General features: G+C 28.2%; 2 protein-coding genes across 3 annotated transcripts in view; both read right to left on the minus strand.

The window, feature by feature from the left end:
• LOC107447359 (zinc transporter foi) overlaps nucleotides 1-19,139 on the minus strand; it is a 44,529-nt gene extending 25,390 nt beyond the window's left edge. The window contains exons 1-2 of one of the 2 annotated variants that reach the window (XM_016062245.4): nucleotides 19,035-19,139; nucleotides 18,759-18,789 (exon numbers count right to left, since the gene is read on the minus strand). The gene's annotated coding sequence lies outside the window, so the exon portion shown is untranslated. Of the gene's footprint in view, nucleotides 1-14,856; nucleotides 14,988-18,758; nucleotides 18,790-19,034 lie in introns of those variants that run through there. The other variant, XM_071182432.2, reaches the window with a different exon arrangement.
• LOC139425831 (calmodulin-like protein 4) lies at nucleotides 12,870-19,132 on the minus strand. The gene is made up of 5 exons (XM_087161354.1): nucleotides 19,035-19,132; nucleotides 18,759-18,789; nucleotides 16,859-16,990; nucleotides 14,857-15,039; nucleotides 12,870-13,098 (listed from the first exon to the last, which is right to left on the minus strand). Exons 1-5 carry the CDS (start codon nucleotides 19,035-19,037, stop codon nucleotides 12,998-13,000), a joined length of 450 nt encoding a protein of 149 aa, XP_087017480.1. The 5' UTR covers nucleotides 19,038-19,132; the 3' UTR covers nucleotides 12,870-12,997.
• Nucleotides 19,140-26,620: the final 7,481 nt, after the last annotated feature.

Consider the following 26,620-nt stretch of genomic DNA (forward strand, 5'->3'; position numbering starts at 1 on the left):
TGTGATTTTCGAATAATAACTCTTACAAACAATGAGATTGGTTATATTCTTCATTCCTGAATTAAGTTGTTTTAAATTGAAAAATTTTATGAGAAATACTTATGCATTATTTTTAGATACATATCCTTTTCGATATTTATTTAATACAGTCAAACCCCGCTATAGTGAACCTTCAAGAGACCGAAATTTCTGTTCACTATAACCGGGAGTTCACTATATCCGTTACGCAGGCAATTTAACTAATGGTTCCCAAACTCCTCCCTTTTATTACAAATTGTTCAAATAAATGACTGAAAAATATTATGTAGTAGCAAAAAATGTGCAATTTTTCATTACTCTTTGTCTTGCGTACAAAAAAGAAAAAATTGTAATCTTTAGCTGATCAGCAATCCTCAACATCACATATGGAAAAACTTCCCGACTCTCAGATAATTTTTCGTGAATTTCTGTTATCCTGCTTTTTAAACCTGTCTAACCTGCCATTCGAGAACATCATAAAAGTAGTCTCATAAAATCGCTTAGCAAATTCATCGACAGTTGTTTAGATACTTCAATTGGTGAACCACTTCAGTAATGCTTCTTCAACATCCTTGTGATCTGCTTTTCTCAACTTTTGTCTGCCATCTTAATTTTTTTCATGAGCAAAAATTATTAATTGCCTATTTTTCCATATGTTACAAACTGCAGATTTGGATAGTTTATATTCCCTGCAAATATCAGCTTGATTGTATCAATTTTCAATTTTTCTGATTATGCCCATTTTATCATCAATGGAGAACGTTTTACGTTTACTGCTCGCCATAGTTAAATTTGAGACACTTGTTTGCAGGATTTTTTAAACTGAATTGAGAGCAAAAAGGAGTTGAAATGAGGGCCTTATCAACACATATTAGTGTCCAACCCTTTGACCAATAATGAATAATTGCTCATTCCCTCTGACATAAAATGCATATTGATCCGACTGACACCTTACAGGGCATCGTCTGCCTGGGTTGGAAACATCTGCTTTGTTTGTATTGGGATGGGAAAGTGAGATAAAAGAAGCAAACAAGAAAAAATGCTTATCGCTACATTCCCCTCTATAGATGGTTTTGAAAATCGGTATATGTATTTTTTTTGAAGTAGAAATTTCAAAATTATTACAAAAAAAATCAGTTGAAAACAGAAAATAGTTCATTATATCCAACTTCCTAACTTTTTTTGGTTCACTATATCCACAAAAAATAACATTATCCACGTATAGCAAGGCACGGGACCGAACATTTCGTTCACTATATCCGGGAGTTCACTATAAACCGTGTTCACTATAGCGGGGTTTGACTGTATATAATTGGAAAACATTTATAGATTTTTAAATTTAGCAAATATTGTTTATTGACATTTTACATATAATTTTATAAAAAATTATCAATTTATTAAATATATTATGGATTTCTGGTTAGATACAAATATATTTTATTCTATAAATGTCGTTAAACAGCCGACCCAATTTATTGGATTTACGGCTACTAATGTCCGTAATTTCTCTGTAGCCTGGTAATTTTGAACCAGCAACAGAAGACAAGAGAACTCCTAGATCAAGTATTGGGAGAAATTTGCCTTCGTGGAGGACTTTTTGATGAAACTAACGTTACATGGAGAGGAAACTCTTTACATTTAGAGGAAAACCACGAAGATCTCCCATGGTTAGCCTGGCGACAAGGAGACTCTAACCCATGATCCGTCTACCACTGAGCATATTTTACGTCAACAATGTGGTCGGTGCGAGCTGAGTGCGAAATTCATATCGAACAGCCAACGCTGGGATTCGAACCGGGTTCACCAAATTAGAAGGCGAGTTATCTATCCCCCGAGACATAGTCACGGTTCTCAAAAATCGTTATTGGTTTTTAAAAAAAATGGCATATCTTTATATACCCTTCGGGACACCTTTTGGGAAACGCTCTCCCAGACATTCTTAGATTGAATACAAGAATCCGAAGCAAAAAGTTCCAACTGAAAGCTTTCTCTTCTGCGTTTTCGCCTCGCATTATTCTTATGTGTTATATTTTTTTGACAACTTTTCATGCAGCTTAAATCGGGAGAGCGTGGTCGTTAGAGAACCGGTCCACTACGCCTCGGTGACAAAACACCCGATTCAAATGTACACAAACACATTTGCCACACCACCCTAAATATTCACTGAAAAGCGATACTGGTGATCGATACGGGCTACAGGTGGAGTAGAGCAGAACTCTCTATCTATGGCCAACATTTCGCAAGCTTTCACCATTAGCGTGTGGAGACTCATAGGAGAAGGAAGTACGCTAGTTTCTCTCTTGATTTTTTAAATAGATTAAAAACTTTAAAATTGGGTAACTATTTGGAAGTTCCAAAAGAGAGAAAGAATTACGCGATACACTCTTTCATCAGTGTACAGTGAGCAAAAGAAAAAAAACGAACCACCCTGAATAACTTTTGATTTATTGATGGGAAATTATTCAGGGTGGTCTAGACGTTCTTCTTAATCGCCACCCTCTTGGGCATGGGTGCAAGTTGGAAAAAAGGCCAAGACTGAAAATTTTTTGACTGAAATACCTAACATACACAATACCCCCTCGACATATGCAAATTATCTAAGAAAGCTTTACCATAATACATCAAGTTTAAATACTGTACAAAAAATATTTCTTCATCTGTCTTTTGATAAAATAACAACAAGACATAACAATTGGGCTGAAAAGTTCGTAGGCTGACACATAGATGGGGCTACTATTATTAAAAACGTATGATTTTTAGTTAGTTCTAACCTTCGAAAGACACGTGTATAAATTTGACAGCTGTCGGACTAACAGTTTGTGAGATATAGTATTTTTAGTGAAGCAACTTTTGTTAGTTTAAAAACAATGGATAAAAAGGAATTTCGCGTGTTTATAAAGCATTGCTTTCTAGTGAAAAAAAATGCTCTTGAAGCCAAGACTTGGCTTGAGAAACATTATTCGAACTCTGTACCAGGAAAATCAACCATTGAGAAGTGGTTTGCTAAGTTTAAACGAATCGAAATGAACACTAACGAAGATGCGCACCGTGGACGCCCCAAAGAGGCTGTTAGCGACGAAAATATCAAAAAAGTCCGCAAAATAATTTTAGATTACCGTAAAGTGAAGTTGATCAAAATATCTGAGACCCTAAAGATATCAAAGGAAAGTGTTAGACATATCGTGAATGAATATTTGGGTATGAGAAAGCTCTAGGCAAAGTGGGTGCCGCACGAGCTCACAATTGACCAAAAACAACAACGAATTGATGATTCTGAGCTGTGTTTGAAGCTGTTTAATCGTAATAAATCTGAATTTATGTGGCGATATATAACAATGGGTGAAACAATACTCCATAATTTCACACCGGAGTCCAATCAACCGTCAGCAAGTGAACTGCACGAGATGAACCAACTCCAAAGCTTGGAAAGATGCAAAAGTCAGCAGGCAAAGTTATGGCGTCAGTATTTTAGAATGCTCATGGTTTAATATTCATTGACTATCTTGAAAAAGGAACAATCATCAACATCGACTATTATATAGCGTTATTGGAGCGTTTGAACTACGAAATCGCAGAAAAACGGGCCCATTTGAAGAAGAAGAGAGTGCTGTTTCATCAAGACAATGCACCATGTCACAAGTCAATGAAAACGATGGCAAAATTATATAAATTGGTATTCGAATTGCTTCCGCATCCACGGTATTCTCCAGATCTGGTCCCCAGCGACTTTTTCCTGTTCTCAGACCTCAAGAGAATGCTCGCTGGAAAGAAATTTAGCGCCAATGAAGAAGTAGTCACCGAAACTAAGCCCTATTTTGAGGCTAAAGACAAATCGTAGTACAAAAATGGTATCGAAATATTATATGACCGCTATAATCGTTGTATCGCCCTTGAAGGAAACTATATTGAATAATAAAATGAAATTTTATCAAAAAAATTATTTTTTCTATGTTAGCCTACGAATTTTTCAGCCCACCTGTTAAGAAAGTAGACCAATAACGTAGACCTAAAAGGACAGAAAAAAAAATTCCGATTTCCGTCTTACTTCCGCTCGCGGAATTTTTCGAAAGACGGAAATCCGTCCTGGAGACGGAAGACTTGCACCCATACTCTTGGGTGGTCTTGACGTTCGAGAGGATGGTCCTGACGTTCACCCTCTCGACTCAATCTTAATGAGTCGAGAGGGTGACCTCGGACGATATTTTAAGTTACGAAATCTGACACAAAAACTTTCTTTTCGACGTATCGAAATTCTGACTCTCGTGCAAAAAATAACTTTTAGTAAATATTTATTATTTTATTTAAGAAGCGTCGAAACATTTCAAAAATACCATGTTACAATTTTTTGCACCATTTTAAAGAATATAATTTTCCATGGCAAAATACAAAATTAGAGCAAAATCGGTTGAATAGTTTCAGAGAAATAGAACTTCAAAAAAATTAAAATTCGATTTCTTAGGAACTATGGATTGTTCACTATAGATGGCGCTATGGGTTAAAAATTTGTCGTAAGACTTCCGGGTTACTACTTCGGATAGCTTCAAATATCGCCATCAAATATTATTATGCTTGTAGTGTTTACAATATAAAGCGTTCTTTCAATTTAAATTTCAACGAAACAAACAACACATGAATTTGGAAGGCTCTGCAAGCATGCTATACCCTGCAACCCAAAAAATAAGAAACGGAGGTACAGATAAATAAGGGATAACACTTAAAACATGGCAAATCTGACACTTTTTATATGTTGTAATATTAATTTTCTTAATTCTATTGGGACCATATTTCTCAGATTGTGGCAACCCAATATATTTTGGGGGTCAAAAATCCAAATCCATTGGGTAAAAAAGGTATGTTTATTCAGAGAAAGCTTGTTTCTGTGTCTGATTTCGTAACTTACAGCATCGTCTGCATTAATTAACTAGCATATTTGACGTCACCGCCTCGAACAAATCAGATTGAGTCTTAAAAAGTTCGATCAACAGATCGTAAGTTATTCAGGGTGATCCGGGGGTTTTTTCGGGGGGGGGGGCTCAACGTACAGTTGGCAAAATAAAAAAAAAGATTTTACCATAAATAACTTTCATTCTAATGATCGGATTTTCACGTACTATGTATCAATCTTAATGGTTCTTAGAGGTGACTTAAAATATGCAAATTACTTAGTGCTAACTATTAATTAAGTCACAAAATCAGACACAAAAACGTACTTTCTCTGAATAAACATTTATTTTTTTCAACATATTTGGATTCTTAACCTTCAAAATATAAGGGGTGGTCACAATCTAGGAAGTATGGTCACTTATCATTGAGTTTATTTCTATATTTCTAGTTACAGAATTTACAAATTTGGTTATTTATAAGCACAGAATGATCGATTCGTTACAATAGGTAAAATTTTACAACCCACCAAAGGTTTTAAAAATCAAATTAGTTTCAGGCAAAATAGGCACCATGAACTCTTTTTTTGCAAATAAATTTCAATCTCAAATATAGTTTAACATAAAATTATGAGTTAGAAGAATGTCAGAGCAGTGAGACATTATTTTCTCTAATTTAACAATTAAAATTAGCAAATCTCTAAATAATCTACAAAATCCAAGTAAAACTTATTTCGCAATTTACTAAACATCAGGGCTTTGACGCCAACTTTTGACGAATTTTAATTTTTTCGTACATTTGAAAACCTTTTTTTTTTTAAATATGAACTATCATTTAGAAAAATTAAGCTTTTATGCTTGTAGTAGCAAATATCTGTATTTTAATATTTTAACTGGATTTATATGTCTTTAATAAACAGGGTGGCCACTCAAATCCAGGGCTAAAGAGAATACAAGGGCTAGTTCACTCCGCTCTTAGAGCTGAAGCTACGATTTCCCTCCTCATGACGTCACTGTGTCCACAGATCTCGGAGATCGCAAGCAAAGATATGATAACTTTGCATCTTTCTCTTTGTAAAAATAAGTTAGACTTTTTCTGGTTATCAGCTTTCAAACTTTACGTAATTAACACATTATTTCCGTTCATAAACATAGTTAAAAAAATCTTTCTTGGTTATTATATTAAAAAAAATACCATTTTAAACTTATAAAAATGTTTTGCTAGTTGGTGAAAATGACACGATAAATACTTTATTTTAAAAAGTTCAGTTTTAACTTTAACTATTAAGAAAAATGAAGGCATATATCGACACTTTTTTTATCTACATATTCTTTTATAACGATAAGTTAAGTTAAATTTAGAATCCCTGATTTTAAAATATGTCGTTAATAGCAATTTGTTCATACTTAATCATTAGGAAACATCAACCTTAAACGCTAATTACTGAAACAAAATAATAATTTAGGTTCATAATGACATTAGAAATTTTACAATTGTTTATAGACATTTAAATTTACGATATAATTTATAGATATTTAAATTGAGGAGAATATAATTTTTAAAAAAAATCATAAATATTTAGAATAACTACATTAAAAAATATTGTATGAAATTTCAACTATATACTATATATTTTACTTATACTTTTTATCTACATTTTAATTTTCTTTGACTTTATCCATTTTTTTAATTCTTTTCACCTGCCTTTCTTTATGAAGTAACGAGGCGGTTTCTATTTAGATAATGAATTTTTATAAAAGTTCTTTACGACAGAAAGAATTGCTGTTTTATATTAACTGTGTCATTTCGGAATCCATTCTTTACATAGTTGTTCATTTACTTTAGGGAACACGCGAAAAATTATACTTTTTTCTTTTGTTTTTGTATCAGAATTTTTGCAAGTTGCAATCGCGCATACTGGCATTTCGATAATAGTTTTAAATTCTTGTAAATTCACTGCAAAAACTGAGGAAAGTCATTATAGAAAATAACAAATGTCTTAGAATATCTCGCAAAAAGAAATGATCCAATATTAGTCAGAGCTAGTAAGGTCAAACGCCCCGTTCTTGAAGTAAAAGTGCGAGCTTTGCGCCAAAGTGACGTCACTAGAGTGACGTCGGAGGATCGGCGCGGCGAGAGATACTTCAAAGGAGTGAACCAGCCCTTCTATTCTCTTTAGCCCTGACTCAAATCAGATTTCAAATATCCCTGATTTTTCCAGGTAAAAATCTTAAAATTTCCAGGTCCGTATTTTTTTCTTTTCTTATAAAATGTAGGATGTGTACAAGGAAAGTGTCTACATTATAAAATATAATATTCAAAATGTCATTTTTTTTTAACATATCATCTTGAAAAAAAAATTTTTCTTTGACAAGATATTGTTTATTTTTTAATATTTTGGTACAACATTAATTTTTTAAAAATTAAGACACGTGAAGAAAATAATATGTTCAGACTGTAGAAGATATATTATTGTTTTCATTAAAAAATTTTTTTTAAAGTGTTATGTTAATGCATGTGCAGTTAAATGTTTTCGGATTTCAGAATTAAAATTTTCGTTAATTGCTTTAATTTTTTTTTATTTAATTATGTCTCATTTAATTTCTTATATATTTATTTGCAATTTAGTATCAAACTTATGATATCAAAATTATATTTTAATTTTTGCTTGCTAACTCCGTAAAATTTTATTTTATCATTTAAAACTGCTCATGGTCGTAATAAAACAATAGACTAAATTTGATTATTTGTCATCATAAGAGGTAAATCAGTAATGAATATGTTAAATTATTTTATTGTGTTCTATTGCACTGAGCAATATGTGATAAAATGCTTAAAAGAAGGATTTCATATCAGAGATTAAAATTATAAAATCAATGGAAAATTCATAAATTTGCAATTGAATGTTGTAAAAGTTTCTGTAAAACTTTTAAAATAATATTTCGCACGAATTTCACCCGACAAAAAAAAAATAATAAATAAAAACTAGTTACATGCATTTACAAATTTATAAAAGCTATTGTAGATGTGAAAGGAAACTCAACTGAATGTTAATTTAACGAAAAATTACAATATTTACTAATAGACAAAGTTTTTTTTTTTTAAAGTGTACAATGACTTTTGTGGGATAAAGTTTTTGTCACTTTTTGATGATAGATTTCTTAAAAATAAACTTTACCTTTGTTTTTAAAATATTCCATACAGTTTTGTTAAGATTAGAATACAATTTTTATTATTAATCTGAAATATACATTTTAATTAATGGATAGTCTTATTTCATTGAAAGTCATAAGTGTACAAACACTTTTGTGAGTCACTCTAATTACATTTCAATCGAAAGCTATATTGTATACTGCATTATACTGTATTTTATCTTACCAGTGCTTTTTATATAATTCATTGACCATATTTTCCTCAAGCCAATATCTCCGGTCAAAATTTTAAAAAAGGTTGTTTTGAATTAGCATTATTATTATAAGAGATTCAGTATACAAAAATAAATGACACAAATGTAAAATTGTCTAATTTTTGGTTCGATACTCTATAAAAAAATAGATAAAATTCCTTAAATTTTATACTTTTTTGATTTTATTTGAAATTAAAACACTTAAAGAATTCAAATCTAAACACTCAGATTTTTAGTTTAGCATAGTTAATTGTTTTTGTTTTAACGACTAGAATCTTGTACAGTGCACAACTATAACAATAATATTCGTTTTCCTTCATCCGAATAAAAACATATGAATAAAAAAAAATTATATTTTATGTTTATACATCATTTAATATGTTTCCTACATATTCCTTAGTCTTTGTCAGCTTTTTAGAGTAAAAGGAGGGATAGTTTTGGAAATATCATCTCTGGAATGCAGGTCAATCCAATATTTACCAACTAAACAGTAAAATTAAAATATGTTATAAAAGATTAAAATGAAATAGAAAAATTAGCATTAATGCAACAATTTGTTGACAAACATTGCTGTTAGTGATTCTAAAAAAATGTGTGATTGGTTGGTTTGCTGAGAAAAAATAATTCACAGATTTCTTTGAATGGAAGTACTAAAGCTTTCAGAAAAAGAGTGCAATACAAAATCTATTATTATTACATTACAACCAACTAATTTTTGGAGAAATTTATTAAGTTAAAAATACAAAAACATTTTGACTCATTTGTCAAAATAGAAAAAAACTACCACCAAAGCATCGAAACTATTAGCCATAAATGGATTCAGCCCACGGACAGAATTTTAAAACAGAAACAAATATCCTTCTTTCACGTTCAACACAATCTTTGCCTTTCCTAGCACAGTCCCATAGTCTCCATAGAGATCAAAGGTTTCTACATTGGTGTAGCAACCATGGGAGAATTTTATGCATGGGTGCAAGTTGGAAAAAAGGCCAAGACTGAAATACCTAACATACACAATACCCCCTCGACATATGCAAACTATCTAAGAAAGCTTTACCATAATACATCAAGTTCAAATACTGTACAAAAAATATTTATTCATCTGTCTTTTGATAAAATAACAGCAGGACATAAGAAAGTAGACCAATAACATAGACCTAAAAAATATTTTTAAGGACAGAAAAAAATAATCCGATTTCCGTCTTTGAGTCAGTCGAGTCGCGGACATTTTCGAAAGACGGAAATCCGTTCTGGGGACGGAAGACTTGCACCCATGATTTTATGTGGCATTCTAGATAAACAGGGTTATAATGAAGCAAATTTTGATGCAAGCAAAATATAGCTAAGTTGATGACATTTTAACTTGCTGGAGAAACATTTCCGTCTAAAAAATGTGAGTACAATGGATGAAATAATTAAATTAAGAAAATTAGTATATAATTTAATTTAGTGAAATTAAAAAAATATCTAAGAAAAAATAATCAGCAGTTTTTATTAAAATTACATGATTTTTCCAGGTTTTTTCCTGTATAAAAAAATTCCCTGATAATTCCAGGTTTTCAAGGTGAGTGGCCACCCTGATAAAGTAAGAAAACTGCGGTATCAGTATCTTTATTATAAAGTTAACATCAAATTTAAAACCAAATATTGAGCGGCCACAAATTTACAAGTTTTTGAAATTAAATGTTGAAGGTTGTGGTGATGAGTATAATAAAATACATCCTCCTAATTTTGCTGCCACATTTTTTATTTCTTAGGGACCTTACGAACTCTAATTCAAGTGAGACTTCCGTATCAGATGTCGGTAGTGATGTTGAAAATCGTAAAAAAATTTTAAATAAAGGAATAAAACAAAGAAACTTTAGTAACCACATTTGGTGACAAATAAGAAAATGATTGCAATTGAAGAGCTCAGTGAAAGAACACGTTCAGCACGTTTGATTGGAAGAATATGTTTGCGAAAATCAGTTTCGGAGTGTATCGAAACATACTCATAGGGATGCTATTTGCAAATCATGCTTATTCAAAAAGAAAACTATGTAACTTAAATATTTATCAAAATGAAATGACCTTTTATTATAAAAATACAGTATATATATATCAAAATGCTTTTAAAATGCGGCTTAAGATTTACTAAGTTTTTTTTAGTTTATCGAAAAGAAATACCATGAATTTTAAAGAACCTTCTTATCAAAATCGCTATCTTTTTCAGGCCCTCCAAATTTTTTGCTGGATCTTTTTTTTTCATTCCCTTAACTAGGAGACTGTAACTGAGGTGTAAAAGCAATTGGCATTACAACTCTTCATAAATTTATAACTTAAGTAAATTTTGTTACAAAATTTTCATATAAATGACGTTAAAACGTTTTTGCTGACTGTACATGTTAAAACATAAACAAAAAGGCATGTCACATACTCCTAATATTAATTGAACCTTTGATATAGTACGGAATTGATATAGAAATATAGTGAAGGAAGAGAATAATCACTTAATAATGCGCCCGATCGTTACCGATTTCATCGTAAATTTGTGTCTCTTCGGCAGTAACTGCTCCAGACTTTCTCACGGCTTTTAAAATGTCTATATAGTTGTCCCCACTTAAGTGCTTATCGGATAATTGAATAACCCATTTATAAAAAATAAAATTTATTAGGACCAATTTATTTAATATGAAACTAACGTTAAATTTCCTAGTTTAAACGATTATTTACAATTGAAAAATCCTCCCTTAATTGCAGGAAAAAAAAAGAGATTGTTACTTTTAATAATTGGACACAGTTCAAATGGCATGCTTACAAAAATTAATAAAGCTCAGAATGCATGTTTGGGAAAATGGATGCAGCTTGCATGCTTATCGAAATACAGCAAAAAAATGAGCTTTTTCAGTTTTTAATCCAAATTTAGCAACAAACAAAATTGCAAGTTTACTTTTCATAACTTTTTTAATCACTAAGCATAATCAATATGGGACAAAATCCTAGACTACACTGTAAAAAAAAATAATCCTGAAATGTTTCTGAGTATATGTGGCAGCTACGGAGCACGGAAACCTCTTCTGTGATATTCGGAAATATTTTGCAGTACTTCAGAAATGTTTTGAATCACTTCTGGCAGTTTCGGAAATTTCTTCTTACAATTTTATAGTACAAAATAAAACACATATAGGAATATTAATAAATATAAAATTCTTAATTTTTCTGTTAATCTTCATTGTCTCTTTATATATTTATATCTACAGAGCTCCAAGAATTTGAAAATGGTTGGTAGCCAGTCAATATATTAGCACTATCCCGTTACTAGTTTGTTTGTTTTTTTCAAATTCAATTTACATACTTATTACAAAAGGAAAGAAAGACTTATTACAACATAATAAAAAATTATGAAATTTTTCAAAAGAAATATATCAAAATTGAAATTTACATGTAATTTCAGAGTTTTATGTTCTTACAATTAAACATATTTACTGTCTGAGTACCTGCAATTTGAACCACGAGGATTTTCTCTTCGATGATAGTTCAAAATACAAGCGGTAATATGTAAAAAATAAAATTTGTCCGAGCTCAATATCCAAATTGGCATTTCTAATAAAAATATTAGTATATGACAAAAATGTCACATGATAGTAATCATCACATCACATCAACTATATCATTAAAAACAATTATGAAATTTTTAAAAAGAAATATTTCAAAATAATTCAAATTTATATGTAATTTCAGAGTTTTATGTTCTTATAATTAAATATATTTACTACTTTACAAGCAGCAGTTTGAACCACTAGGTTTTTTTTCTTCGATGATAGTTAAAAATACGAGTGATAAAGCATAAAAATAAAAAAAATTTCGAGCTCAATTACCAAACTGACATATCTTATAAAAATATTAATATATAAGAAATATGCCACATCGTAATAAAAAAACTAAAGATAGTCGCCACACAAAATTTATTGGTCACCAATGGTGACTAAGTGATTGTATTTCACACTCTACATCTGTATATATATATTCAATAACTTCTCTTCGATGGGGACTTGTTTTTGATGGAAGGAATTTTATAATCATACAATGTGTATAAAATCCATAAATTTCTTCAAGTTTTTATTTTATTTAGATATATTTGTTTCACAATAAGATGGACACATATTTAATGAATAAAAACTTTTAAATTCTTCAGTATTGAGTGACATCTAATACTTTAATAATACATTTGATAATTTATTTCATTTTATAAAATTAGATTATTAAGTATACTGATAAAAATGATTAATGGAATCCAGATTTTAATTTAAAAATTAGTATTTTCCCTGTCAAAATACTTAGACATGCCTTCATTGGTCAGCTGTTATGAAAGTGAGCCTTTTCTCAATAATATTGTGCAAGTCTAATTTAACAGGTTTCATTGTAACACATTAAATCTAAATCATGAAGTTCAGGTAACAATATACATTTAAATGTAGTTAAAAACAATATGAGATATGCAATGAGTCTTTGGTATCACAGTAGAATGAAACTTTCTTAATTTAAAAAAAAATGAAATACTAAAAATAAAGAAAACAAACAAAAATTATAATAAATAAAATACTTTAATGTATAAAACCTTCACCGGCTAGTACAGAGAGCCTAGGTAAGACAAGTAGTTAAAATCTAAATAAATAATGATTAAAATCATAAATATGGAATGTAAACAAAAAATTAATAATAATCTGGGACTGGAGCACAGACAACCCTGACAAAGTCATCGTAGTTGATGTAGCCATTTGGAGAAACATTGGCTTCTCTAAAAATGCGATCCACTGCAAAAAAATATATTCCTTAGAGTCTAAGTGAAAAATAAATCAACCTTAAAAACTATTGAAGTATTTTATATCAGAGCTCTCATTTAGCTTTAAAAGGTCAGCCTTGTCATTATGCCTACACCTCTATTTACAACAAAATTTTTGACAATGGAAGAAATAGTTTTATTTCCGTAAGAATAAAAACGAAAAACGTCAAATGTGCCAATTTATAAATATGTGGAGAGAGAGAGGAATTTCAGTAGATATAGACGTGAAAAAAAAGAGAAAATAACATTAATTTTTTACACCTAAAACGCAAAGTGCATCACTTATGCAACGAAGCGAAAGAAGCCACATCTTTATAAATTGACACCATCTAAATTTTACATTTTAGGTTTCCTCATTCATTTAAAAATTGTTGTTAAATTTATACTTTAAAATTCTAATTAAATTTTAAGTAGTTTAGCTAGTTAGAGAATGGTTGGCATTTGAAATGACAGTAAATTCCACACAGCGATAAATTGTGCCTATAATGACCAGGAAGGGATATTTCAAATCACATATTTTTAAGTTTATTTAATTATTGAACAGATGCTATGATTAAATATTTTCTATATTCTGACATGTTTCACGCAAGTTCTTAATTTGGAGGTTGGGTAAAATAAAGAAATTACATGAAAATGAATAGTTATTTAGCATGAAAAGTTGAAATATAAAAGGCTGTGAAATAGCCTTTCTTTCATTTAATGAACTAAATGAAAGATGTAATACAATATTGTTTTAATAATTGAAAAATTATTATAAAAATATTTTTAAAAATGTGCCCTTAACAGCAATTAGGAATCACACAGCACAACTTTATTATATACTATATATTTCTTCTACAAATTTAACATTGCAGCAAAGTTCTCAATCCCCAATATTTTAAATTTTTTTAAAGAAAAATAGCTCAAAATTGAAAAAATATCCATAATGTTCCTGACATTTCAAAGCAGCAAAATGGAATAAGCCTCATAGCAAAATTCCTTAAATTACATTTTTATTAGTTCTATATAAAAAAAAAACTTTTAATGTTAAATAGCAATAAAACTCAAAACTGTTAATAAAAAAAAAATAAACAAAATAATAATACAATCGTCTTAGCAGAAATATTCAAATAAGGAAAAAGTCATCTTTGTGCTAAACATAGGTAATGTTAAACAGAAAAAGAACACAAATAAAGAATTTCTCTCATTCCGTAAATTTGTATTCCTTCTGTATCAGTTTCCTTTTATTGTTTTTCAAAATTGAAAAATACTCTCCATTATAGAATCGAAATATATCTGTTTAAAAGACATTGTTTGCATTTCCTTCACTTTGTTAAGTTTTTATTTGCTAAAATAGTTTATATTTTTTAATAAATTACCAAACTTTGGACTATTTTACACAAAACTTTCTTATTTCTCCAGTACTTTCACCCATCAAATAATTCACGCACCTGATATTCACCAAAAATGTGACCAAATATTTAATTTTCAAATCAAACCAAGAAACATGTTTAAAAAAAAACTATTAAAATGTGACTTTAAGATGATGTAGAAAAATTCGAATCGTTTTTAATAATGAAACGAAGTGTTTATATTAGAAAATAATTAATATTGCTTTAAACAGAATTTCAAATTAATTGATTGTAAAAATGTGCCCAAAACGAAAAAAAAAATTTATATGCAAGCATTATTAAAACCCTATTGAGCTAAAAACTATCAACATATTTAAAAAATAAAAAGTAACAATTACCCTCTTTGGGACTAAGCTTTTCTCCCCACAACAAAAGTATGTGACGCAACTCGCGAGCAGGAATTCGCCCAGATTTGCTTTTATCACTTGCTCGGAAAGCTCTCAGGATTTCTTGTGGGATATTTTCCCTCTGGCTGTGATTATGCATTATTTCAAGCATATCAGCAAATGATATCTTTCCATCTGTAATTAAGTGCATAGTTATCAATGCTACAAATATTACAGAATGGAAGTACTATACCTCAAACAAATTTTTATACTAATAAGGTTAACTTAATAAAAAGTGAAACTTTTAAGGATCTTAAGCTAAGAGAAAATGAATGCAGTCAAATTTACTTTTAAAGTTAAATCTAGGGTAATTTTATCTAATGCATGTTTTTAACTGATTCTATTATGGCTGTAGTATAAAAGTTCTGCATAAGGTTTGTAAACAGCAACAATTGAGGAAAGAGCAGTTTTCCAAAAGTGTGAATGCATTGCATTGATATGCACACACTTATAAACTGAAATATTAAGCAATAAATATTTGCGCAATCATTAGTTTTATAATTGAATTTCCTTTCTCAGTATTCTATCAACAAGGTATAACTAAAGTATTGCTATTAGATATTAGAAAAGTGACTTTTTAATAGTATATTAAAGCAAATTAATATAGCTTTTGTTTTACACTTAAGTTGCAAAGCCATGTTTTTTACTTTATTATGCTATTTCCTGAGAATTATTAATTTTAGCAATGTATAACACATTTTTATGATTACATAGTAATTAAAATAGGTATTATACAACTAACAATCCTTATAATTTTACAATTTAAAACCATTGAAGAAGGGACAATGCAATAGTCTGTTAAGACAAATTTGGATAACTATTTTTTGTCACTAGATCCAGACTATATGGGATTTTTTTTAACCGTTTGATAATTGTAAATTTAAACAATTTATTACAACACATTCTTCTGATTATAGTAATTATCATGTGCATTGTAGAGTTAGCAATTCTTACTTTTCACAACGAAGAAATTGAGAAAAATTTATACAGGTTATCATAAATATTACTTTCTTTCTTTACCTTAATACATATTGGTCTGACTATCAAAAATGTTTTTAAGTATTAATTTTTAGAGAAAATTGCACAATTATGAATTGTAAAGATAATTAAGTTTTAGCATAGCATTCACTTTTAAAAAATGAACTACAAATGTATCCCCTTTTCTATAGTACACGATAAGATTTTTTTACACTATTTATCTTCTTTTCCAGACTATAATCAGACAGACTCAGTTTGTAATGATTTCAGGCGAGCTTGGGAATAGAAAATTTTCAGTTCCGGTGTTTTTGCACTAGATTTTTGAACCAGGCATACTCTGTTTGAATAAATTTTGGTTTAGTTTATGGATCAAAAGATCTCTCACCGTGGCACTTTTGCACAAAATTATTAAGCAAGACAGACTCAGGCTGGACATACCCTGTTTGTAATGTTGCATTTGTATCTTTATAAAGATAGTTTAGTTATATTTATTAAATATTTAGTTAAAAATAATTCAATTTTAATTATTTAAGATGGTTATAAGGATTGAATATTCTAATAAAAGCAATAAATGTAATTGAACACAAATTTGCTTTTGCATTTTAAACAAATTTTTTCTTAAGTACTACCTTTAAATTAAATTTTTTAAATGTTTAAACATATTTTTAAAATATCTATTTAGCAACTAAGTTAATAATCATCTTAAAAGAGGTCCCTACAATCAATCCAACAACTAAAATCTTTAGATCTTTCAAATTTTTTACTCTTATTTATTCAAAAGTATAAATTGCATAATGCAGAAAATTAATGACTTTTATTAGCATGTTAGATCATATCAACCATTAATGAATTGAATTTATTAACAAAATAAAACCTTATACTACTGCATTCATTGACTTTAATTTACTATTACACAAAGCAGTTGTCCCGAAATAAGGTAAATAATTGCTATGTGAAAATAAAAATCCTAACTCACTTTTTTCTTTGAAATATTTTTTCAATTCTGTTATGGTAGGGCTCATTCCCAAAGAGCGCATGATGATAGTTAACTCATCCAAACTTCTTATTTGGCCACTTCTGGCATTCAAGTAAAAGCAATCACGAAATTCTGAAAAGATTTGAAGACACAGTTAACTTTGCTAGTTAAACTGCACCATCTTCCACTTCTTTCCAGATCTATCATCTCACAATATAGGTTTTTTTTTTTTAAACAACCATAATAGCAAATGAATTGAAAACCATTTCTTGAACCATCTTCTTTCACACAATACTATTACGAATACCCATCACCAATAGAAAAATAATTTTTACTGTATAGAATATTATGGAGAAAAAAAAAGTATTAAACACAATTTCAGAGTATATTTTTATATTAAAAGTTTCACACTAGATGATACCAAAGACAATGGAATTTAATGAAAATTAAATTAGTATAAACAAATACATTTAATTACATTTTTTATAATAGAAAACACAAGCAAGAAATAAAAATTCAAGCAATTTTTGCCAAAATAAGTAATGATGTGTTATGTTTGCTTAAAATAAGGTTTTGGTACTAAATGCGAAAGTTGCTTAATATGTGAAAAATATTTTAATGAAGTTGCTTAATATGTGAAAAATATTTTAAACACTTATACCTACTAAATACAAAGTTAGCTAGAAAATTATGTTTGAATCATGCTCATTATATTTGACATGATTATAAAAGGTTTTCCCATAAAGTTATGAGGGGATATCCATGTAAACATCACTTCGACTTATTTCTAACAATCAATATTTAAATACATATTTCAAACAATGAATATTAAAACCTAAGCCTTATCAGGTAAGGTATCTCAAATGTTAGTGCCTGATAATGTAATATCGTTATTTTCAATTTAGCTAAATATCACTTCTCTTATACATTAATAATGATAACATTTAATAAATGGTGAATTAAGAAAAATAATTTTGTTATATTAAGTACTTTAATATTAAACAGGATATATTTAAGTAAGACAGAGCTTAAATTAACAGCACATGTGTAAATAAGTTGCCGAACCTAAAACAAACAGTAAGTTTCAACAACGCCTAGAATTTATCTGCGCCAATTATTTGATTTTTACTTACATAGGTTTCTATCTGTCAACATGTAATTGGAGAACATAGACAATAACTAATTTTGGTATTTGAAAGAAATATGATACATAGGTTTCTAATCAGTTATTTTATTTAAAAAAATATAAGGGGTAGAACAGAAATAATTTTCTCCACCTCTGAGCGTCAAGCATACGAGACATGCTTGTCATCAAAGCATTAATAATAACAGTAATTAAAAGTTAAACGAATAAGCAATAAATCAGTTAATTTAGAAAGCACAACAACATATTTAGTATTTGAACAAATTCGTTACAAGTTAAACTAATTTATAATGAGTATTTATGAACTAGTTAGAAATATAGATAGACATTACTCAATGATTGATCAAAAGATTAAACAAATTACGAATCAGCATCAGTACCCGCGAAAAAGTTTGAAGAGAAACAAGCAAATATTAATACAAAAATAATAATGGTTAACAGATTTTTCTTCTTTTCAAGGAAGAAAACAACAATAAATGAATCTCGATAGTAATCATTTTACTTCTATTACTAAATAATTATTAATTCAATGTTACTAACAGTGTAGCAAAGATTGAGAACTACTCTTTAGAACTATACATGCATGCAAATTTGAGGAAGTGAGCATATAAATTTCATTTTAATGAGCTCAAAAGTTTTCTATGTACGATGCAATGCAATTAGTTCAAATAATTTCTGATTTATTTTTGATATAACAGATATATTTAATACATGAACATGATCCTAAAACAAAAAAAAATTATGCAAATCTCATACCATCGATATCTTGTTCTCTAAAAAATCTCGCCTGTTAAAATGAAAGAAAAGAAAATTAGTTTCAATAAATTAAACCAAAACATTTTTAGTTTGTAAGTTTCGTGTTATATAAACAAATCATTAAAGTAAAGTATCAATAAACATATGAAAATATTGCTGTCAATGTGTAAATTAAAAATTAAGTAACACATAAAAAATTGATCAAAAAATTGAATCGGTTACAAGCTTAATAATTATGAACTATAATAATAAAAACTTAATATTATTAAAACATACCATTTTTGGTATTGAAATTTAAAGAAAAAAAAATAAGAGCACCCGCAATAACGAAACGTAAATTGCTGAAAGGAATCTTGACTGTTATAACGTCACAGTTACAGCGATTTTAAATTTTTAGCACACGGAATGTTAAAAAAAAAATATTTTACAAATATGAGACTTTCAATTTAATTACCGGATTCTTATTTTCTAATTATAATTCATGAATTTTTTTTACCGGTTGATGCCTTTATTTATTCAAAGGCTGTTGCTTGGCTGACCGCCTTTTTAATAAATAGAGGCATTTGATTGGTCGATTATTTAATCGTTTTCATCGTTATTGCTTAATCGTTTTGTCATGTTTACTAGAATGGCGTTTTTAGCATTTTTGTTTGGCGCAATTTTAATAACGCGCATGCTCAGTTTGATAATTTATTCAAACCAATCGAAGTACTTCGTAGACAATGAATATAGAGGCTTGTATCCCCTCATTTGCTCGTGTATACTGAAACAAGGACATAAAGATGGAAAGATCAATCACTGTACCAAACAGATGTCAGGGTGAACTTTGACATTGGACACATCACTGGTCTCTATTTTTTTCATTTGATTTTCATAAATTGTTATGATAAATAATAACATTCTGTCACTGTGCCAGAAAAATCTGAACACATTTTTTTAAAGATTTATAATTTGTAAATTTTAAATGAAAAAATTAATGTATTTTAAAAAATTGATTTTTATATTGTTCTGAAATTCAAATACTTGAAATAAATATTAAAAAAACAATTTAAGTGCTTATTAAAAATATATAAAAAATATAAAAATAATTAAAAAATAAATAAAATAATTAAAATATAATAGAACAGTTTTATAAGCAATCTAAGCTGCCCAAAGCATTTAATTTCATGAAGAACAATAAATTGGAAAATGTTAATAATTGATGAGATAGAGTCTCATAATTGCCTGTTAGCGTTCAGTTAGTTAGTTATTAAAACTTTTTCATGGTTTTCATTTGTGCGTAATCTAAATTCTAATTATTTTCATCCAAAAAGTCTTTCAAAATATAATTTCATTCCTGTATTTAAATTACAAGTAACTTTGATATCTGGGTTGCCTACAAAAATTCAAAAAAGTACAAAAAAAATTTAGAGCATTTCACAGCATTTACTATTTATCAAAAATGATTAAAAAAAATTATTGATTATTATAAAATAATTTTATTGCGATAATCAACATTAAGCTGGAAACCTATTACTATTAAGCAATTTAAAAGACTTTTTCGTGGTTTTCCTTCGCATGTAACACAAATTTGATTACTTTAATTTAATCTTCATTAAAATAAATTATTCTTATAACTTTCATGAATATGATTGTATTCTGATACTTAAATTGTTAATTACTTTGATCTCTGAATTGAATTAAGCATAATAAGGGTGTTTCATTACATTCACAAAATAAAAAAGCTCACACTTTGATTTCTGGGTTGAGTTAATAAGAAGAGCTTTTCGTTCTGTTCAGAAAGATGGTACCCTATCTATTAAGGATAATAATAATGAAAAAATGTTTATTTATAATTTTACTCCGATACTTAAATTGCAAATTATTTTATTTTATATACCAATAACAGCAATCTGAAAAACATTTTTGTCTGTTTTTCATAGCGTGTAACGCGAAATTTGATAACTTCAATTTCAATTTAATCTTGATTATAATTAATTATTTTTACAACTTAATTATTTATTAACTTAATTATTTTAACTTAATTTATAATTAATTAATTAAAATAATTAATTAACTTAATTATTTTAACTTAACTTTAATTTATTTATAACTTAATTATTTTTATAAACATAATTATTTTTATAACGTAAATATGGTTTTATTCCGATACTAAAATAGCGAGTTACTTTGATTTTCGGTTAAAAACTACAAAAATTTGAAGAACATCTCGCCTGTACATTTTGATTCAATAAACTGATTTATTTTCTGCTTCCCTTCTTACCATTATTTTTTTTTTTTTTAAGTGAAAAATGACTCTTCTACATTACTGTTAGAAAATTTGACGGTTCATCAGGTTGTCATCTAAATAAAATTCGAGCAAATAGTATTGTATTTGTAATGGCGAAAATATCCAAATGATAAAATAAACATGAACTTTTTTTACAGTGTTAAAATTAAAAAACTTAAGTACTCGGGTTCCTATGATTTTATTATTTTACTAATAACTTATTCTGGTATGTTATATTGAAATATCTAATATATGTTATATTGAAATATCTGATATATGTTATATTGAAATATCTGATATATGTATTTTGAAATATCTGATATATGTATATTGAAATATCTGATATATCTGGGGAAAAAAAATTTCTAACCAAATGTTCTTTGAGTCAGGAAGAGACAAAAAATACCTGTTGATTTTTTTGAAATATACTTTCTATCACAAACGCCTTAAAACTTTGTTCTCGATAAAAATAATTTCAGATGATTTTAATCCTTCATCTCTTATTAACCTCGTTATATCATGCTTTTGATCAAAGTTCAGCAGCGTGCGCGTTCTTTCTCTCCTAAATATTAATTTGATCCCTACACACGTTTTTTATTCCATTACTTATAAGGACTCGTAAAATATATATTAACGGCCCGGATTAGAGAATAACTGAATTATCTTCTTCAAAAATGGCAGTTATTTAATTTAAATTTGATACTTTTGTGTGTGATCATATCTCAGTGTCAACCATATCGGTGTCACGTATCAATGACATCCAATAAAAATCTAACTGTCAATGAACTTATTAACTGAGGTGAAGGGATTAACTGAATGCTTAATAAAATAAGAGCTTCCTTTGATGATATGTTTTTTAAATTAGTGGTGAAATCATCTAATAATTATCTTTAAAAATCGTTGCAAGAAAGGTTTGCAAGGGTATTTTTTTTTTTCAGACTCATGCGAGTTAATTCAAATCAAATAAATATACTATATGTACTCTCTTTTTCTTTCTTCCGGATTCTAACGAATTAAAGAGTATTCATACTTATCAAGGTATTTTACAACAAAGTGCTAACATAGTACAAAGGTACATATACTTGTATTGATTTCTGTGTATAAATTTTTTTTCCCTTCTTTATTTGCTTTTAGAAATTTAGCTGTATAATATTTTATACCCAATTATGTAATTCTGTTGCGATTGTAATTTTTCTTAGAAAATTATTATTTAGATGATCAGTTGAATATTCATAAAGTACGTTAAGAAGAGGTTTGAAAAAAAAAGTAATCAATATCATGCGTAAATGCTTTGGTTTTTTTCCTTCTTTTTTTAATAATGTGTTACGTTTTCTTGTTTTAAATCATTCATAGCCACTTATTTAATTTAATTACATATAATTTCAGGATAAAAACATATCTCAGTTTTTACATAAGCATGTGAAAATCTAATATTTCATGCAGTCTTTCTGGTGGTTTGTGTCAGAGTGATAAATATTTGTTTCAAAACTATAATGTATGTTTCCGCAACTTTATCTCAGTACTATGACACTTAACAGTGAGTTCATTTACTAATATTATATTCAAATGTTCTGTAAATGAAATGAATATACGTACATCGATTATCACTAAATGTCAAGTTTACTACTATGGATTGCAAATTCATTCAATTTCTTCTATTCTTTATGTAAGTCAATTTCATGAAATTTTGAGAAATTTTTTGTACAAGTTTAAACTATTTAGAGATAAAAGAATTCTTTGCATGCATTCTGAGATGTATAAAGCAAGATTTTGGAAATGTTTAATTAATTTTTTTTTAAGTACTTTGAAAACTCTGGTATTTGATAACTCCTTTAATATTTACGCGATTTCGTTATAAATTTGTTATATAGATAACTATTAATCTAACTAAGTAATAACTATTGTTATTTTAATTAAGAATATGATTATGATTGTAGAATATGATTGTATTAAGATACTTAAATTGTTAATTACTTCGATTTCTGAATTGGATTAAAAATAATAAGGGCGTTTCGTTACATTCACAAAGATGATAAGCTTCATAAGGATAAAAAAGAAAAAAAGATTGGTTTTTAAAAAATAATTTCTTTTAGATAATAAACATTTAGCTAGAATCCCATTACCGATAAAAGTGATTTAAAAAAACATTTTCGTGGTTTTCCTTAGCGTGTAACAAAAATTTTTATAATTTCAATTAAAATAGGTTATTTTTATAGCAATTGTACAGTCAGCAAAAAAAAAAAGATATCACCCTGAATAACTTTCGTTCTAATGATCGGATTTTCACGAACTAAAAGTCAATCTTAATGGTTCCCGGGGGTGACCTCAAATATGCTAATTAATTAGTGCTAACTATTAATTAAGTTACCAAACCAGACACAAAAACGTACTTTCTCTGAATAAACATACATTTTTTTTTACATATTTGGAATCTAGACACTTGAATTAGGGGGGGTAGACAAAATTTTAAAAAAATTGGGTCATAAATTGGGTAGCAATAAGGATTTATATATCTGGCGATGGTTTAAAAATATGCCAAATTACCTCGCCATAGAAGGGGAAATAATTTATAACAACCATAAAGAAACTGAATGAATGACAAGATGGGAAAAGATAGTGCTTCTCGTTGCTAAGCAACCAAAAGAATTTTTCACGTTGCTTTCTGGGCTTTTTTTTTTTTTTTAGATCTCCTTTAAAAAGGAAATTTAAATAAATTAATAAATTATTTTTGATTATCCAAGATTATAGAATCTTTGAATTTTTATCTGACATTATTTATTTTTTTAAAGCTGTTTTAATATAATTTGTATGACAGTTTTGAATTAAAACCAAATTCTCATAAGTTATCATAAATTTATGAAGAGTTGTAGGGTTAAATGCTTTTGCCCCTCACTTCGAGTTTCTTAGGAAAGGAAAAAAAAGTGATCAAGAAAAGGTGGACCTGAAAAAAGATAGCTATTCTGATGCATAATCTCAAAATTTTATAGAAATCACTGTATTTATTTTCGATAAAAATATTAAACTTAATAAATGTTATATGGCATTTTAAAAGCATTTTGATATATATATATATATATATATATATATATATATATATATATATATATATATATATATATATATATATATATATCCTATATATATATAAATCATAATAAATAAAAACAAAAAAAACACGAAGAAAATTACGAAAAATTAAAAAAATAAGCTGCAAGTAAATAGAACTCATAAAATAAGTAAATAAGTTCAAAATGAAGAAAAAACTTGGGAAAAATTACAGAACAATAAAAAAGGGGGGAAGAAAAATAATAATTAAAAATAAAACAGCAAGAAACCGGGGGAAAAAATTCCGAAAAAAGGAAAAAAATTTCTAAAAATATCCGGAAAATAAAAGATATAATCTTTTCATCAGCTTACACGATTATATCAGCAAAAAAATAGTACTTTCTATTATTGTATCAATATAGCCAAAGTAAAATATATCAATGCAATAGTTTGAGAAGCACTCAAAAAAATTTTAAAAAAAATTACAAATATAATGGAACACAATAAGTAAAAATATCAAGCGAAATCAGAAAATTAAGTATAAAGAAGAAACAGATTAAACATGAAACGAAATCTATAAAGCGAGCTGCGAATTCAAATGAACTTATTACATGAACGTGAAATTTTCAAAGAATGATTTAAAATATTTTCGAAAAAGATTGCCACATTACAAAATATGAAACCAAAAGCGGAAATTGAGCTAAAAGCTTAAATAGAGGGGTTTTGTATTAAACTGCGTTCTTACTGCAGTGTTGTAGTGCGTTTGATAACACACCTGTTTTCAATGAACGAATGAAAGAAATAGTCAAAAGCTGACTCCCTACAGTTTCCCCAGATGGTCAACTCACAATAAGGTTTAGATTAGCTTTTTACACTATTTCACCAAACAAGTGAAATATTAACATACATTACAAAATGACAGAAAATTTTCTGAATTTTTTTTTCTGGTCAACTTATGAGGGTTTTAGAATAGAATTTCATAATACTCCTAGACAAAATTAACTTATTTCAGTGGTCAACATACAAGATAGACAGGTGGTCAAGTTACAAAGGTTTTGCTTCTTTATTATGTAGGAAAATTTCCGTTCTTGATAATTGAACTTATTCAGGTGTAAAACTTACAAGTGTGGTCAACTTGGCAGGTTTCACTGTATAAATAAATCATTAATATTCTTGTTATTTTATTACGAAATATTAGGAGAAATTTGTATACATAATTTCTTCAAAACGTGTGTTAAAACTATGATTATAAGTTATTTAAGAAGAAAAAAGTCAATTTTTGAGATGATGATTCTAAAAATAGCACGTTTTTCAAATCTTTTTACAATTTTTTATTTTAGTAGTTATTTAACAAAACAAGGCATATCGAACATTTTCCTGATATAGCAATATTTTTTTGAACTGTGCAAAAGTTGAGAAATCATACAAACAACTTTTAAAGAAAATATTTTCAACTTTTTAAGACAAAAGGGTAACTTAAAAGGGTTAGCGCACAAGATTAACTTTGAATGTTGAATTAAAATTGCATGCCCATAGTTTTTTGTTCATTTAAAAAACAAAACAATCTGTTAAATTTTTCCCCTGTGCGCACATGCGCATTTACTTTTCATTACTCGAATAAATAAGAAGCAATAAAAAAAAAAATTAATAATTTATCTTCATTTTTCGTAAACAATAGTATTTTTTAGTAAATAGTCAGCTGTTCTGCTTCGAATGATATTGTGTGTGATCAGTAGAATATTTTTAATTTCTTAACAAGATTTAATTCTCAGATAGCTGGCAATAATTCTAAGTTTTCTTTCAATAAGAACTTAGCAATAATTTAAAAAGTAATTTTATTTTAAAGAAAAACATAAATTAAAGTACTTAAACGATTGATTAGTATATTATTGGAAAAAAATATACATAATAGAATTTTAAGAAAATTGCATTAAAATTCAATAAAAAAGTTAGAAAAATAATTCTGCGAAACACGCACAGACAGGTAATTTACAAATTTATTTTAAGATAAAGGCGATATATAAGATGTAAAGAAGTTTTAAAAAACTCTACTTTAAACTCAGCTGCACGACAGCCCATGGAGGGCCAAGGCCTACTGTGCCCATCTCAGTTTTCTGGACCTAGGGCTCTGGGGTGCAGGAGCAGATGTTCCGGTCAGGTGGTCAGCCGAAAGCGGAACCCCCAGTGTTTAGTTCCCAATCATGCTTGGTACTTATTTATCGACCCACTGAAGGGATGAAAGGCTGAGTCAGCCTTGCCCGGCCCGAGGAACGACAGCGCGAAGCGCTACCTCTCAGCCACCGGGCGAAGTTTTAAGATGATTAAAAATTTTGACTACGCATTCGTATTAATAATTATAAAATATATATTCAAGAAATTGATAAATATATTATTCCAAATCTATGCATACGTATGTATATTATTGAAATTTTATCAGTTATTGAAAAAGAAAATCAAAAATTAAAACAGAATCACATTAAGTAAGCACAATCTGGTGCATAATCATATTCTATCAGAAGCACGCCTTTATAAAACTAGACATTCGTTG

The sequence above is a fragment of the Parasteatoda tepidariorum genome, chromosome 4 (genome assembly GCF_982258835.1).
Source record: "Parasteatoda tepidariorum strain Cologne lab strain chromosome 4, Ptep-v5.0, whole genome shotgun sequence".
Lineage (NCBI taxonomy): Eukaryota > Metazoa > Arthropoda > Arachnida > Araneae > Theridiidae > Parasteatoda > Parasteatoda tepidariorum.